General features: G+C 54.7%; 1 protein-coding gene across 2 annotated transcripts in view; it reads right to left on the reverse strand.

Annotated features, from left to right (window-relative positions):
• The window catches only part of GRK5 (G protein-coupled receptor kinase 5), a 209,264-nt gene that overhangs the window by 34,850 nt on the left and 157,919 nt on the right, over positions 1–16,495 (reverse strand). For both annotated transcript variants that reach the window (XM_004751835.3, XM_004751834.3), the window contains one exon: positions 15,836–15,913. In XM_004751835.3, the coding sequence (XP_004751892.1) occupies positions 15,836–15,913 (78 nt within the window). The remainder of the gene's footprint in view (positions 1–15,835; positions 15,914–16,495) is intronic.

The raw sequence follows: 16,495 nt of genomic DNA on the forward strand, positions 1-16,495 counted from the left end.
CTGGCCCATGCCAGAGTGGAGGCAGCTGTTTCTTGGGAGGGGGCCGCCCCCACTTCCCACTTCTCCTCCAGGACAGGAACAGGGGAGGGGCACTCCCACAGCCATACCCTGGCTTCCCCTTGACCCTTCACAAGGGATCTGCGTCAGCCGTGGGAAGCCCTCATATGGAGCCGCCAGGGCCTGGCTGGGGGCGGGGGCAGGGGTGGGAATCAGGCCTCCAGCAGGAGCCAAGGCCAGAGAAGGTTGTGTGCGCCTGCGAGGGGGGCCGGCCCGATAGTTACTGGCCCCTCTATGTGAGTTTTCCCACAAATGTATACATCTCTTGCTCCCCAGAACAAAGGGCAGCTGGTGGAGTTGGTGATTTAGGGTCATGGACGTGGAAACTGAGCTCCAGACAGCTCCTTGAAGGGCAGGAAAGCTGCTGGTTCCCGTCTCCTCCGAACTGGCTATGATGCTCAGCGAGCGGCCAGGACTCCACACGTGCTCCTGGCCAGAACAGTCAGTAAAGGGGGGACCTGAGATTCAAATCCAAGCCTGCCCGGCTCCACAAGCTCTAATTTCTCTGCTCTGCTTCGCTGATGAGAACCGATGATGGCACACAGCAGGCGCTCAAAGTATCTACTGAATAAACGTGCGCGCACATTTGCATTCACTGCAGGGGAGAGGGAAGCGGAGAGCAGGCGTGCTTACCCCCCAGAAGCACCCTCACCCTCCGGTCCACTCTAACCTCACGACAACTGGGCCAGAGTTCTTGGGGTGTTCTTAGTTACAAAGGGTTGGAGGGCCTGTCTCAGGCAGACATTGTGGACTGGAGGCTTGGAGGAGAACCTGGAGCTGCCCTTGGGGGAAGCGTCCTGGTGCCAGCTTCCCCAGCCCATGTACAGCAGGGGGGCGCTCTCCAGTTTCATTTCATCATATCCCCACCCTTCCAGTAAATTCCTCCTTTGTTTGAGCAACTGGGAGTTAAGTATTTGCCACTTGCTGCCAATAATCCAGACTAATTCACTACCTGTAAAATTAGGAGGTAGGGCAGGGGACTAGGAGGACCCTCCACACACGACCCAAAGCACCGGAGGCTTCCTCTCTCCTCAATTTTCCCTCCTTGTCACCCCTCTGATTGGCTGGTTCTGAGTTCTGGGGACCAACTCGGCCCAGCCTGCCTGACTCTAAGGACAGGCCCTGGGACTAGCAGGAGGAGGGTGATGGGGGCTCGTTTCAACCCCAAATCCTGGCTTGAAATAAGACCTGCTTGTCCAATCACGACCAGGAGACAAAGGAGGGAGTTTATTGAACGGCAGCCTTGGACAGAGTTTTCCTCACTCAAGGGCTGGTTTAAGGTCTGGCTGACAGGAAGAGAAAGCACCATTCTTCCACCTTTTTAATCAAAACCTTCCACGGCATGTGGAAAAGCCACTGCCGTGCACTCTGGGTCCGTCTGGGGCAGTTCCTCTCTCCCACCACGGCCAGGCAGCAGACATGATCCATGAGCCCCAAAGAAGAGCCGAACTGAAGGGCAAAGTCGGGGTTTTGTTTTCTTGGTCACCGGGAAAAATAAATCAGCCCAGACAGAAGCTTGTGAGCAGTGCCGTGGGCTGAGGCTGTCTCCACGCAAGATCTCATGTCTGTGCCCTCCCTCTCTCAGCCGAAACGCCCCCAGGTCCTCCCCGAGTGTCTGCGTGGTCAGCCTGACTCGTGGCCTGGGCGCCGTGCCAGATGCAGCCCCGCTGGGCAGAGATGCAAGGCTGGACAGGCAGCTGGTGGCCACAGGTCCTCGGAATAGAAGGCCAGAAATGGACTGTGAAGAAATCGTGAAGAAAGGGGCACGAGTAATGACGGTGCCTCTTTTGAGTTCTGAAGGAGCTTATCGTTCCTCTCCGGGTGGGCACAGACTCCAGTCAGAAGTGAGTCACTGGAGCAGAGAAAGCTCAAGCTTCGGGGCTCTATACCTGCAGTCCTGGGGGCTACAGAGAGCTCTAAGTCGGGGTGGGGGAAGCATTCCTACAGCGGCACTTCTGGTAAACTGAGATCTCAGGTAAAAGGCCTGAATCTCCAAGGCTCTAGTCATTGGTTGGGATTTCTTTTCTCATTCTCAGGAAACACTTTTGTACTTCTCTACTCCTCCATTTTTTAAGAGGACGGTCTCCAGGTTATTTATGCTTCAAGCCCCCTCCAGACCTAGATCCTCCGTCTCCAACAGACAGCACGTCTCAGAGGGGTCTTCTCCAGAGGAACCCCCAGGGGTCCACCATCTGCCTGCCACCAAACTGTCAGGAGCCAGATCTTCACCTTTATCTTTCCATGATGAACAGCCAAAGACCCAGAGTCCGAGGAGCTCCTGGGGGCTCCCTGGAGCTTCCCGCGGCAGGAGGAGAGGGTGCGGAAGCCAACACCCAGACACGGTGCTGGGAAGTAACCCGGCATGCTCTGCGAGGCCCACGATCCCATTGGGACACACATACACGTGACCACCCTGGCACTCTCCCTGTCTTTGGGCAACAACCGCTGGCACCGCTGTGGAGATAGCTGGTCACCCCGCCAGGCTGGGAAGACTCTGCAGGGGCGGGAGTGGTCTTCGCAAGCAGAGCAGAGGCGGCGCAGATGTCGGACAGCCAGGAGCCTGATGCTTCTCCCGACGGGATCCAGGCTGCTTTAGTCCCTCGGCCACGCGGGCTCCCTGATGGTCCATTCTGTGCTCGTGGCAGGAGCTCCACCCAAGGACCTCATAGACCACCTTGCTTGGCCAAGGGCACGAAGGAGTTCAAGACCGGCGGGGACAAAGGGTGGCTGAGTGACGCAGCCTCTCACCCCCAGAAGCAGCCTCATCAGACAAGAGCGGCTTCGTGGCGGGGAGGAAGGTCTGACTCAGGCCCGAAGGAGGAAGGGGGTTTGGCTGAGCAACAAGGAGGACCCTTCGTGTTTTTAGCTGCTGAGATTTGCATACTGAGAAGTATTCTGAGAAGCCCACGGCTCTCAGGGAATCAGTCTTTTCCTGACACTTTTCTGGACAAACTTAGGATGGCAGGGTCACCTGTGAGGACCCCAAACAGCAGTGTCACAGAGGTCACCAGCCGAGTGAGGGGCCCAGAGGCCAGGAAGTGCTTGGCTCCAGCCCTGTGCGATGGTGCCCCGCTGACCTGGCCACCCCCAAGTCATAGGGCGTCACGTTTCCGGGGTCAGCAAAGTGGAGAAACACAGCCCGTGAGAAATAGCCACAACTCTTCAAGAAGGAAAAGCAGATTAGGGCCTAACGGGTCTTGACCCATATTTCCTTTGCTATTCAAGTGGCTTTGCAGAAATCAGGAGGAAGGAGTTTTAGGGGTCGGAAAGAGAAAGGGACATTTTTAAACATTGGCAGAACTTAGCCAGGGGCCCAGAGCACTAGGCAATTTTAATGAGAAAGAAAGGAAAATACATGAGTGACCCTGACCCAGGCCTCGACTCTTTACGTCAAAAGCTAGAACCGATAATTAACAAAACAAAACGATGGGAGTGAGGGGCCAGCCAGGCTCTGTCAATTTGATAATCCCTGGCCATGACCTGTGGGCCCAAAGCACTGGATGGGAGATGACGTGCTGTTTACCCAGGCTGCCCTGGCTGCTGGGACCCTCAGGAGGGTGACTTTTTTCCTGGCACGTTGCTTGAATCCAGCCCTCTGTGCTCTGAGTGAGTGCGGCTGTGGGCAGGTAACTCGGAGCGGAGCTCTGGTCAGAAGGGGCCTGTTGCAGGACACTCACGGCCGGGAGTGTCCCTCATTCCTTGTGCGTGAGAGGCCACGGCACAGCAAGCCAACTTTCCATCTGCCAGAACACCCTCCCTCCTGTTCCTCGGCTTCCAAACCGGCTTGAAATTGTGTTGGAAATATCTTGGCCTTGGAAGATTTTTCTCCAGTGAAGATTTCATTCCATGGGGCTTGGGAATGAAGGAGGGGCAGGTCTCTCCAAAGATCCAGGGAATTGAACCGAAACCCCCCACCCCCTACCCCCCATGATGTCACTGTTCTGCCCAAGGCCCAATGAGGCCCCAGCATGGCTGCCCACCCAGGGTAGATCTGGGGGGGTGGGGTGGGGAGGGACTACGTCCTCAGGAAGCCTAAGGCTGATTTCTCTGTCTCCAGCCACTCTAAAGAGAGGAATGCTGAGCAGGAAATACTACACACACACACACACACACACACACACATACACACAGAAATGGGGATCAGAGGCAGAGCTGGCTCCACCAGCATCAAAGAAGCGTCCCAGTTGCTGACCTGGAAGGTCAGGAGAAAGGAAAGGGACCCAGACGGGCATGCTGAGAGGAGCCCCTGCTGACACAGCAGCCTCAGGGATGTCAGAAGGAGCAGAAAAGAAGTCAGGCTGCGGGCGATGAGAATTTGTTTTCCAGGAAAGTCACGGAAGAGAATAAGTGTGTCTCTTCGAAGGACAATGACACAGTTCTTAAAAATGCCGTGCAGAGAGACTGTGACATGGGACCATGCAAATGACATGGTACGAAGTGGAAGCCGAGCCCCAGGTTGGCCCTGAGCAGGGCCAGCAGCCGGAAAGGGCCGGGAGGCGGCAGCCCGCGTGTACAACCTACAGACGGCAGCACCCTTGTCCTCCCAGACCTGCTTGTCCCTGCGGCACCTGGGAAGCTGATCCGGGCGGGGGGAGTTCTGTCTCTGGCTAACTTTAGAGAGGACAACGCAGTGGAGGAGGCAGAGCACAGGCTCTGAATCAGACAGACTGGGCTTGTAGCTCAGCTTCACTCTCTTTCTGTACTTTTCCTTTTATTGTAAAATATTTGTAACATAAAAATTGCCATTTCAACAATTTTCAAGTGTACAGTTCACTGGTAATAAATATATTTATAATGACAACCATCACCACCATCTCTTTCCAAAATTTTCTCATCACCCTATTAAGCAGTAACACCCCATCTCTCCCTCCCAGGAGCCCCTGGTAAACTGTAGTCTACTTCTGTCTTCACAGATTTGCCTATGCTGACATTTCGTATCAGTGCAATTACACAATGTGTGGTCTTTTACGTTTGGCTTCTTTCACTTTGCATAATGTTTTCAGGGTTCACCCACGTGGCAGCCTGTGTCAGGATTTTGTTCTTATTTACGGATGAATAATATTCCATTGAGTGGACAGGCCACATTCTGTTTATCCGTTCATCTGTTGATGAGCACTGGGTTCCTTCAACCTTCCGGCAACTCTGGATTGGCTGCTGGGAATGTTGACATACATGCATCTGCTGGGGTCCCTGCTGTCACTTCTCCCAGCCTGGCCCCTCAACTGCTACGGACCTCTGCCAAGCATAGAAGGCCAAGTGTGTCTCCTACAAAGCATGCTCAGGAAGATGGAACAAGAGAGAGGTGTAGAACATAGAGCATATGGTAGGTGCTAAATTAACCTGACCCGCTCACACCTGCCCCATGAGAATCCACCCTTAGTAAAGGAAAGGGCTAACAAGATTCCCCTTCAAGGGTCTCCATTTAAAAAGCACAGGTGCTAAATGATGTAACTTTCAGCACCAGCAGCTTTTCTGCTTTGCCCGGATGCTCCAAACGTTGCAGCATTTAGACACAATAAACCCCCAAAATAAGAGCCTTGGGAGAACTGAAGACCAGTTGTAGGCCAAAGACAGTAGAAATCAGAAAACAAAGTCAGTTCCTTCTAGTACCTTCTCTCCAAGCTTCCAGTATAGGGTTGTGGAAAGCCTGGCAAGGAACGGTCCTGCCTCCTCTCCCAAACCATGCAAACCTTGGAGGGGAGGGGTGCAGCCCCTCTCTGGGCCTCAGTTCCCTCACATAGGGAATGAGCAGTTGGGCTTCGCTCAGGTTTTAAAGCTGGGTTCCACCAAGCCACGAGTGTTCTTTAAAAGCCAGGATCTGGGCAGCAGGAGGGAGGCACAAGGGGGTCCAGCCTCCAGGCTGCTCAACCGTGGCTGGTCTCTGTGTCTGCATACTAGAAATATGGAGCTAAAGATATCCGCAAGGCCCTGGACTGGGCACCACAGCCTGAGGCTGCCCTGCGTGCCTGGGCCCACCCCAGGAGGTATCCTCTATCCCCTCAGGGTATATGGGAGGAATGATCCCCCAGGATGGGCTCTCGGCTCCTCTCCCAATGTACCAGGACTCCCAGAGGCTGAAACCTCTGTTCAGAAGGTGCCTTACGCAGCAGGGGACCTTCATGGGGAGAGGTGCTGTGCTGGGCACTGGGGCGAACTTGAAGGGACCGAGGAGCCCTCAGAGGCCCTTCTGTTCTCCAAGCAGTACTCTAGCTCCCTGGTGAGTGCTCCTGGGTCATTAGGAAACCCTCAATCAAAAAGAGACTTAGGCAGATTCCAAGGCAGGGAGCCAGGTTAGGTCATCTTAAGAGAACAGGATGGGGTAGGGTTAAGAGCCCAGATGGAAGTCCCAGCTTCCCCATCCCAGCTATGTGACCTTAAGTGAGTTACTTAACCTCTCTGTGTCCATCTCTTCATTTTTAAAATGGAGACAACAACCCATGGGGTAGATATGAGGCCAAAGTGAGTCATTTAGAGCCCTCAGAATCCTGTCTGGCACACAGTAAGAACTGCTTCTGGGACCGCAGGGGTGTCTCAGACGGCAACCGGGCCAACCTCCTCACTCTCCAGATGGAAACTGAGGCCTAGGGAGACCAGGCATCTGCCTGTGAGGGGAAGGAGAATAGGCAGGCTTTGGGGCTCAGGCCTGGCTTCAATTCCCCACTCAGCCCAAGCTTGGTGTCCTTGGGCAATTACTTAACCCCCCTGAGCCCTTGCTTCTCATCCGTTCAGACAACCGCCACAAGGACCGAGTGAAACAGGGAACACGAAGTTCCAGGCATGCAGCAGTTGCTCAATAGATGCTAGCTCCCTTCTGTCTTGCCCTAGTATAGCTAGTAAGCACAACTGTGCCTTTATTTGTTTTGCATTCTGCTTCTCTGCTGCTCCCAAAAATGGAAGAGGAAGATGTCCAGCCTCCCCTTCCCCACTGCTGCTTGAGAAAACTCAGGAAGTTCCTCTCTTAAGTTTTCTTTTCAGTCCTCTTCCACGGAGTCATTTGGCAGGGCTGTGGCGAAGTGGGAGAAGCCAGGGTGCGGGCCCGGCTGCCCCCTCCCAGCCCTGCTGCCTGCAGGAATCCTGCCTTGCCAGATCCTGCAAGGAGAGGCCCAAGTGAAGGCGACCTCCATGCTCACTGGATTCACTGACAACAGGATGGAGATGCTCTTCTAGGCATCTTCTGGGAGACAGATGAGGGCGAAGCAAGCTAGAGATGAAATGTGGGTCCAGGGCCAGCGTCTGGAAGCCCAAACCCCATGGAAGATGGGGCAGGCCCTGGGAAGGGAGTGATCTGTCCCAACCACCCATATCCCATGTCCCGGGTTGCCGTGGAGACCGAGGAGTGGTTAGCCATTGGCAGACTCTCTAGGCCAGTTCCCAGCCGGTCCACAGAACCCAGGCAGGGAGATGAGGAATGAGCCTGACTCCTAGTCTGGTGCTCCTGGCTCCAGGCCACGCTCTCTCCAGCAACAAGCCAATGTTTGTAAAGTGCATCACAGTTGGGAGGTAGTTAGCCCAGCATTTTCCGAAGATGATGGGATGGTCATGGGGGGTGCAGGGACACAGTTTAATGACACTGAATCACTCAGTGAAAAAGGTATTCCCTGTTCAGTTCTCCTCTGAGCCTCCTGTCATCAAGAAGAAAGCCTCAGTGTGGGGCACCGTCTTGTTAACACATCTCCAGTACTCACTTAGTCTCTTCCAAACAAAGAGAAAGGTGGCTTTAGGCTCAGAGCCTTAAGCAGGCAAAAGAGGCTCCGGGAGGACTTAACGCCAAGACTTAACTAGCTCAGACTCCTAGTCGGCTGCCGGGGCCGGGAAGGGGGAGGTGCCGGTGAAGTGAGCAGGGGGCTGGGGGCCGGAGAAAGAGGAACTTGGAATAATTATTATTTCCTTTCATTCAAGCTCTTTACTTTTTACAAGGTGGATGTTTTCCGGAGAGCCACACCAGCACTAGGAATAGATTTCTTTTGTGCAAAAACTCAGGCTGATGGGTAGCTTCCCCTTAACAAGAACAAACTTCCCTGCCTTACCCTATCATTGTTTACAGAAGCAAAGAGGCCTGTGTCTGTGTGGGGCCCAGAGAACAACATCCTGCCAGCAGACCTCCAGCAAGAAATGCCCTCCAAAAGCTGCCTGCCCCCGGCCTTTGCCAGCAGAGGCTGCCAAGCCGGTTCAAGTCAGAAGTCTGCCCTGACCTACCACCGCACCTTAGGTGTCCCTGCCCCCTTCAACAGGACCCTCCATCAGGTCTGAGCAGCCCCTGGAGTCTGCTGATAATATATTAAAACTGGGAGCTACCCACCAGGTCTCAGTGCCTGGGGTGGTGCAGCTCGAAGACAGAGACTCGGCACCACTGCTCATGGACCCAGTGAACACAGGTCCACGATGGGCTACAAACCACACTGCCAAAGCAGGATATGCAGGGCCTCACCTGAAGCCCTGCCTCCACGATTTGAAACCAGCCTCTTCCCTTCCCAGACCTTAGTTGCCTGATCTGTAAAATGGGTACACTAACGCCCAGCTTGGAGAGTTGCTACGGAAAATGAAAGAGCAGATCAGTATGATGTCACTGCAGTGTTGGACATAGATGGCCTAAAGGACAGGATATTGTTATGTCAACCGGAAAGACTGGAATAATTGGGAAGGACCAGGCCTGGCCCTGCTTTTCCCAACAGGCAAGGGGGCTTGGATTCTCCAGAGGAAGACAGATCCATGGGCCTAAAATGTGCTACTATTTGTTTACTTTGTCCCTATATGCACTCTGTTCCCCCAAACCCTGAGGCCTTCTGACAAGGAACGATAAGACAAAATGAAAGCAAGTCATTTAAAAAGAAGTACTGAAAATGAATCTGAATCTTATCAAAATTAAAAACCATTGTGCTTCAAAGGACACCATCACAAAAGTAAAAGGACAGCTCACAGAATGGGAGAAATATTTGCAAATCATGTATCTGCCGGAAGAGTTATATGCAGAACGTACAAAGAAGGGTTCGGATTCGGCATTAAGAAGATGAACAGCCTAATTTAAAAATGAGCAAAGGATCTGAATAGACATTTCTCCAAAGACGATCTAGAAATGGCCGGTAAGGATGTGAAAAGACGCTGAGCGCCATGAGCCATTAGGAAAATGCAGATCAAAACCATGATGAGATACCACTTCACGCCCTCAAACATGAACACAATAAAGAAGACAGAAAATGCCAAGTGCTGGTGAGGATGCAGAGAACTGGGAAGCTTGGGCACCGCTAATGGGAACAGAGAATGGTGTGGCTCCTTCAAAAGCAGTGTGGCAGGTCTTCAGAGGACTGAACACCGAGTTAGTTATGACCCAGCTACTCCACTCCCAAGGGAGATGAAAACCTACATCCAGGTGGAAACTTGTACATGAATGTTCACAGCGGTATTATTCATTCTAGCCTAAAAGTGGAAACAATCCAAGTGTCCATCAACTGATGACAAGATTCGTAACAGTAGGGTCTATCCATACAGCGGGATATCATCTCACCAGAAAAGACTGAAGTACACACATGTGTTACAACACGGATACACCCTGGAAACATTATGTTCAGTGGAAGAAGATACAAAAGGCCACCCAGTGTATGATTCCATGTAGACGAGATGTCCAGAACAGGCAAATCCACGGAGACAGGAAGCAGATTAGTGGGTGCCTGGAGCTGGGAGGCATGGAAATAGGGAGTGACTGCTAATGAGTAGAGAGTTGCTATTGGGGCTCATAAAGCATCCTGGAAGCAGACAGTGGTGGTGGTTGTACAACTCTGCATATTTTAGGCCAACTGAACAATAGACCTCAAAAGGATGGATGGATTTTATGGTAGGCAAATGAATGGTATCTCTATAATATTAATATTTTAAAGTCCAAAGTGATGGATGATATATCACACTGCTTTTTATTATCACCTATTATTATTTATTACTGTAATTAAAAATACTGCCCAGCCCACCCCAGCTCAGAGCAAGCCTGCCCCCTCCCCACCCCACACGCAGCCCCAAACACCTATATCACCCCTGGTCTGGGTACCTGGAAGGTGAACTGCCCAGATCGCCACAGAGCCCAGCATTCAGATCTGATCCCACCGAGGGGCCTCACACCTTTGAATATTTCTAGGGCATGGCTGTCTCACCAGCACCAGAGGACTAGCCTGTCATACAATATTTTCGGTTTGGGGTTTGGGGGGCTGAGAAGGCAGGAAGCTGTACACGCCGTACGCCGCCCCGAATCCTTCAGCCTCCCTTGCTTGACCAGGACCTCCAACAAGGCAGTTAATGCTCATGCCCTTCCTGCACTCCCCTCCTCCCCTTTGGCAGTGACCACAAGGCAACATCTTCAAGATGATGGGGCCGGAAAAGTAGCCAGGACCCCTGGTCTTCACCCACGAGAGTTGAAGACCCGATCAGACTGTGCGTAAGAAAGACAGAATCTCTGCTGTGGGATGCCCCTGGGATTTGGGGGTTGTTTCTTGTGGCAGCTAGGATTAATCATCCTGACGAATGAGCCGCCTTCTAATGAGCCTGGGCTCTCTGGCCAGCCTCTGTGGCTGGGGGCCCTCCAGACCCCTCCTTGGCCTCTCTCAACTCCACAGCTGGAGTTCATGTCGGAAGGATTTCCTCATTCAACAGCCTAATTTTGAAAGCACAGAGAGGAGGGGAAAGTCAGATGCTAGCCACCACCGAGTATCTCACACGGACCAGCTCCTAAGTTCTGTACTTGCTGGTGTATCTGTGACCCTTACAGCCACCCCGCCCACTTGACAGACGAACCGCCCGAGGCACTGGAAGGCTAATTAACTTTCCCAAGGCCGTGCAGCTAAAGCAAACCAAGTCTGGCTTCCAACCCAGGTCTACCTCGTTCTAAAATGCCTTCTCAAAGCGCTCTGCTGCCTCCGTGTTAGAGCCCCAACACTTCTGGTGCGCTCCAAAGCCCGCCCAGGACTGGTGTCTCTAACAGAGCGAAGCTGGCCACGTTTGGGCAACTGATGCAAAATCTGGGCAGTGTCCAAGGAGTGGGCTTTGCCCCCTAGGAAGGAAGCTTCTCACCAGGGCTGGAAGAGCCTCATCACACAGGGAATGAGAACTCAGCTCCCGGCATAAAGCTCTGGCTTCAAGCAGGGACTTTCCAGCCAGACTCTCAGCAAACACACCGTGTCAGACACCGGGGAACACAGGCCAGCCAAGTGGCAGCTCCCCAGGAAAAGACATGAGGCAGGCAAGGTGAGGGGCCCACAGAAGAAAGCTTCCCAGCGCCCCCTCACTGTCTCATTCAAACCAGCTCACGAGGACCTTGAGAGCTTGTTTGGAGGTTCTAGCAGGGGAGCGCAGCTACTCGTATACCCTTGACCGAAGAACGGTCCTCTCCTCTATCGGGGAAGGTCGTCCTCTTCGACTGAGCGCACAGCTTCGGGAGGGACTCCATGGCTCAGTTGGTTAAGCAGCTGCCTTTGGCTCAGGTCATGATCCCAGCGTCCTGGGATGGAGTCCCACATCGGGCTCCTTGCTCGGCAGGGAGCCTGCTTCTCCCTCTGCCTCTGCCTGCCATTCTGTCTGCCTGTGCTTGCTCCCCCCCACCCCCTGCTCTCTCTGATAAATAAATAAAATCTTTAAAAAAAAAAAAAAAAAAAAACCAGCTCACGAGGATTGAGAGCCAGGAGTCCGGCACGGCGCCAGAGCAGGGGACCCCCGCAGAGAGCCATGCCGTCACCTCTGCCCCGTGAGCTAATAAGCCGGCCACCTGTAGCCATGACCTTCATCCTCTGCACGCTCTCTGTCTCTCTCGGGTGTGGGGGCAGGGCAGCCACTCAGGAGCTCGAGAGGAAAACCAGGGAGTCACCTAGGACTCCTTCCGCCCATTCTCCTTCATGCCCTACACCGGCCGTCCCCTAGGAGTTCCCTCTTCCTAACCTTTCTGTGGACCCTTGTGCCACCATATCCCTAGGGTGGTGTGGCCCCCAACATGGGATACGGACACTCCCACAGTGCCTGCAGCAGCTCCCTAGATGGTCTTCTGGCGCCAAGAATCCTTTTTCAGGGACCGTCCTGCGCATCGTAAGGCACTCATCAGCACCCAGGCCCTGCCCATCCAAGGCCGAGCACACGCTCCCAACCATGCTGGTCAAGGCCATCTCTGGACGCTGCCGGCTGTCTCCCGGCGAGGCAGGACAACCCCAGCTGAGAAGCACTGCTCTGTACCTTTGCCATGAAGGGCCCTTCTTTCCTCTCATTCCTGTCTGGCCTTCTCCTCACCACATTAACCTCTGATTCAGCGGCAGCACCTCCCAGAAGCCTCCCTGGCTCCCTCAGGCTGATGGAGGGCAGCTTCCCTGCGCACACTGCTGTCCCTGCTCCGGTCACACAGCGGTGCACTGACCCACGGATGTGCCATCACCCCATCTGCAAGGCGGGCTCCTCGGAATCCCCGCGAGGGCACAGGAGCACTGGCCGCGGGTCCCTGGGTAAGCACAACAGGGTAGCGCGCAGAGATCCCCCCAGTAGCTGCAGTAGCATCTGACCAGACACAAGAGGCTGCGTGCAGCTGCAGGCTGCTGGCTGAGGTACACAGAAGGGATAACAACAGAGCAGGGTCTAGGTGAAGGGCCTTGCAGGAACAGCCTGAACAAAGGCTACACGGTGTGCTCTGCAAGATGAGGCTGGGAATGACGTGGCCAGAGCCCAGGGTGGGGCTTGAGGGAGAGGTATCAGGAGAAAGGATTTTGAAGCAGAAGGCAACCGGGTCCTGAAGACCTTCAGAGGTCTTCTGCAGCCACAGAGGTATCCAGCAGGATGTAAAATATAAGGGGGAAAGATTTCTTGGTCAAACAAGTTTGGGAAATTCTTTGTCTGCAAACAGCTTTCTCTACTGCAGGACTTCTCAGAGCCTTCAGTAAGCTCACATGCCAGATGAATCTTTACAAGCAGAAGATGTAGCACTGTAGCACGTCGTGCCGCCCACACGGAACTGACTACAGAGCCTCTCAAATGATCAGCATCCTTCAGCCTGCCCTTCGGAAATGCTGTTTGGAGCTGAGACACAGGAGCTGCGACGTGAATAAGAGCTCAAGGTAAGGACAATCTGGGTTTGGGGACAACGCTCTGGGAGTTCTTCAAAGACCTCAAAGCCAACACTGAGGCCTCAGCCACTAGCTCGAACCTCTCCCAGCCCCGGAGCGGCTGCAGCACTAAGAGGTAAAAACAGCTCTGGAGCGATTGTCTACAGGAAGGACTGGGAGGCAGTGCGAAATTTATTGTAGGAAAACAGTCACCCCACGGGACTGCTTCGACCACCTCCCCCAGGCCCCTGGGCCACAACATATGGTGTGGTTTAAATTTTTTAAATTGAGGAGTACTTAAGGAAAAAATGTTGGCAGGCTTGGAGGCACTTGTAAAACCGTCTGAGGTGATGAAGAGTCTGGGCCGCATCCCCCCAGGAGATGGAGGCAGTGCTGAGCAGGGGCAGGGAGGCCCGGAGAGCCCCGGAGAGCTGGACGGGGGTCGTCAGGTTTCTGGGTGAGGCTGGCCAGGCAGGGAGACAGTGGAACAGCCCCCTGCAGCGGCCCCTGGATGGGCCGAAGGCGCCAACAAGGCTGGACAAAGGAACCACGTCATCTTTACTATGGACCACAGCCGGGCCGGGGGCAGCAGGAAGGCAGTGAGGGACCAGGTGTGGGAATCAGGGCACCACAGGGTTAGGGCAGGGGAGGCTCAAGTCCTGGCTGCAGAACTTGGGACAGTGACAGCCCCTCTGGAGCGGGCCAGCCGGTGTGCCCAGGGCAGCTCCTGGCCCTGACCAGCATCTGGGGCTTTTCTGAAATGTGCAGAAGGACTGGGACTGCTTACCCCTCATGTGCAGAGAAGGGTACGCTTACAAAGGAAGTAGAAGCAGAGAGACACCAAGGGGAAGCAGTGTGAGAACAAGTTGGGGGGGGTCGCTTGGGGGGAATGGGAAGAAGTGACAGGCGACCTCTCTGGGTGCGAGGCTGAACAGGCAGCCCTGAGACGGCCCTGGCCGCCTGCAGATGCTGGACATGAGCACACCTGCTCCAGAAGAGACCCGGTGTGGCATGGGAGACTCCAGGGTAGGGGGGACCCCAGATGCTCAGGGGCCCCTCGGCCTCCATAACTCCCGAGGGGGCAGCGAGGGTGTGGGGGGAACCAGACCTACCGAGGACCCCTGGGACCCTTGCTGAAAACATCAAGGTGGGAGTTACAGGCCTCAAGGGATTTCCATGCTACGTCAATAAAACATACAAATCTGTAGAGATGGTCTGTATGTGCAGGGGAGAGGAGGCCTGATTTTAAACTCTGAAGGAGTTACCATGAGTGTAAAGGCATTAGGTCACCCTGGATGCCCTTGCTAGGGGGTCATGCGCTGTCAGAAACCCCCTGACCCAGATTCCTTGTGTCCACAACCCTGTCTCCGAGCAGTGGTGGCAGACCTCTGTGACTGCATTCTGCCTCAGTGCCACTGTGAAGGGACCCAGCTAGGTGACAGCACCTAGAAGAAGGCAGACTGGCAGAGCAGGGGCTGCCTTTTATCCCAGGACTCAATGTCACGTCCAGGGGGTCTCTACACCCTGTTGGCAACACCTCTCTCTCTGACCAAAGCGTCTCTCATCTTCCTCATTGTTTGGTTCTTATCTTGGGACTCACTTGTCATTCCCTCAGTGTAGGCTTGGAGAGAACGGAGTTTGTGAAGTCTGTTTGCAGGGACCCAGTGACATTATCTTGTCAAGCCTCCCCCCATTTTATAGCAGAGAACACTGAGGCCCAGGGAGATGAAGACCAAGGTCATGTGGTAAATTAGGGGTGAAGCCATTTCCTGACCCACATGCCTATGTGTTGCCGCCCCCTGCCACACTCTGTGAGGACGGACCGACAGGATCCTGTCACAGTGGCTGTGGTAGCCCCAGTTCCCTGGCAGCCTGGGACAGAGGGTGTACCCCGATGCTGGGTAAGGACAGAGCCACCGCTGGTTCACAGGGGTCCAGGACACACCTGGATGCAGGTCACATCTCAGGATCCTAAGGCCTCTAGGAGATAGGTCTGGCGGGGAGGACCACTTTTAAGAAACAGAAACTGAGGCCCAGGGAGGGAACATGACTCAATTGTATGGGTAGAAAAGCTGGAACTAGAACCCCAGGCTCCCGAGGCCAAGTTGTGAACTGGAGGGAGACCATGTTTGTCTGTCAGGTTGGAGATGAGGAGGAACAGGCTCCAGGGAAGCAAGGTCTCCAGGCCCCGGGGGGTGGCGCTCACTCTCTGCCTTCAGCACTGGGGTGGGTGTGCCCCTGAAGTCGGGTCCTGGAGGCCCTTGCCCTTCAGGAGACTGCAGAACATGCTCCCGGTACTCTGCATTCTCTGTGTATCAACCACTGCTGCCCCCGCCAGCACAGCCTCAGCCACTTCCTCTCCCTCTTGATCACCCCCAGACCCTGACGCTCTGCACCAAACCGCCCCTGCTATGCCCTTTCTTTCGGCCAGGCCGCCCCGGTCCAGCTACAGACACTTGGGTGTGAGCCATGGGCAGCGTAAGGGTCCTGGAGGGCCTGGGCCCCAGCAAGCAGGCCTCCCCGCCCCACCCTGGGTGCGGCCTGGCCCACCTGCCTTGGCCTTGCCCGTCCCGGGCACTCTCTGATGGAGGATGAGAACGCTGGATCCCTGGAAACCCAGAGCAGCCTCTAGCTGGGGGCTTTACAGCTCCCCATACGGCCTGGCCGGGATCTGGGGCCCATATTCCTCCTACTGTGGGGTTTGGGTGGTGGCCTCTTACCTTTGGAGTGAGGTACTTGGTCATAACTTCCTTCCCTTTTTCCCCCAGTTTTTCATCTGGAGTAACTTCATATTCTGCCTGAAACAGAAGAAGGAGAAGAAGAGTAACAGATCTGCTCCTGGGCTGCTTCTAGTTACACAAGCTTCATGGCCCCTGGAGAGGACACCATGGAAGTCAAGTGACCACCCCTCCCCCACAGAGCAGGAAGCTGAGGCCCAGACTGGGGAGAAGACCTGGCCAAGGAGCCCTAACGTTCAAGGCCAGCCTATTCCGCACCATCCGCGGGCACGTGCTCGTTAGCACAGGCGCTCTCCTCTCGGGCTGCCCGTGAGGCTCACCGAAGCAAACACCGGTGCTCGGGCCCCACCCCAACCACCCACCCCACAGACTCTGACCCTCTGGCCAGGAGGGCAGGGCTCTGGGCAGCTGGGTTGAGAACCACTGACTCCGATAAATCACAGGAAGCCACTGGAAAATAACGAGCCACCAAACTACAAGGTCCCTGAGAGGCTGCCTCGGGTCACTCAGACCTCACGGCTTCATGACCTTAGATGATTTCCTTCACCGCCATGAAGCAAGGACTGAAGAAGGCCCCGCTACAGGGCAACTGTGCAGACAGAGTGTGACCGCGCTCTCAGCCCGGAGCCAGGCACACAGTAA

Source organism: Mustela putorius, unplaced genomic scaffold, assembly GCF_011764305.1.
Source record: "Mustela putorius furo isolate JIRA1106 unplaced genomic scaffold, ASM1176430v1.1 tig00003909_pilon_pilon_pilon, whole genome shotgun sequence".
NCBI lineage: Eukaryota > Metazoa > Chordata > Mammalia > Carnivora > Mustelidae > Mustela > Mustela putorius.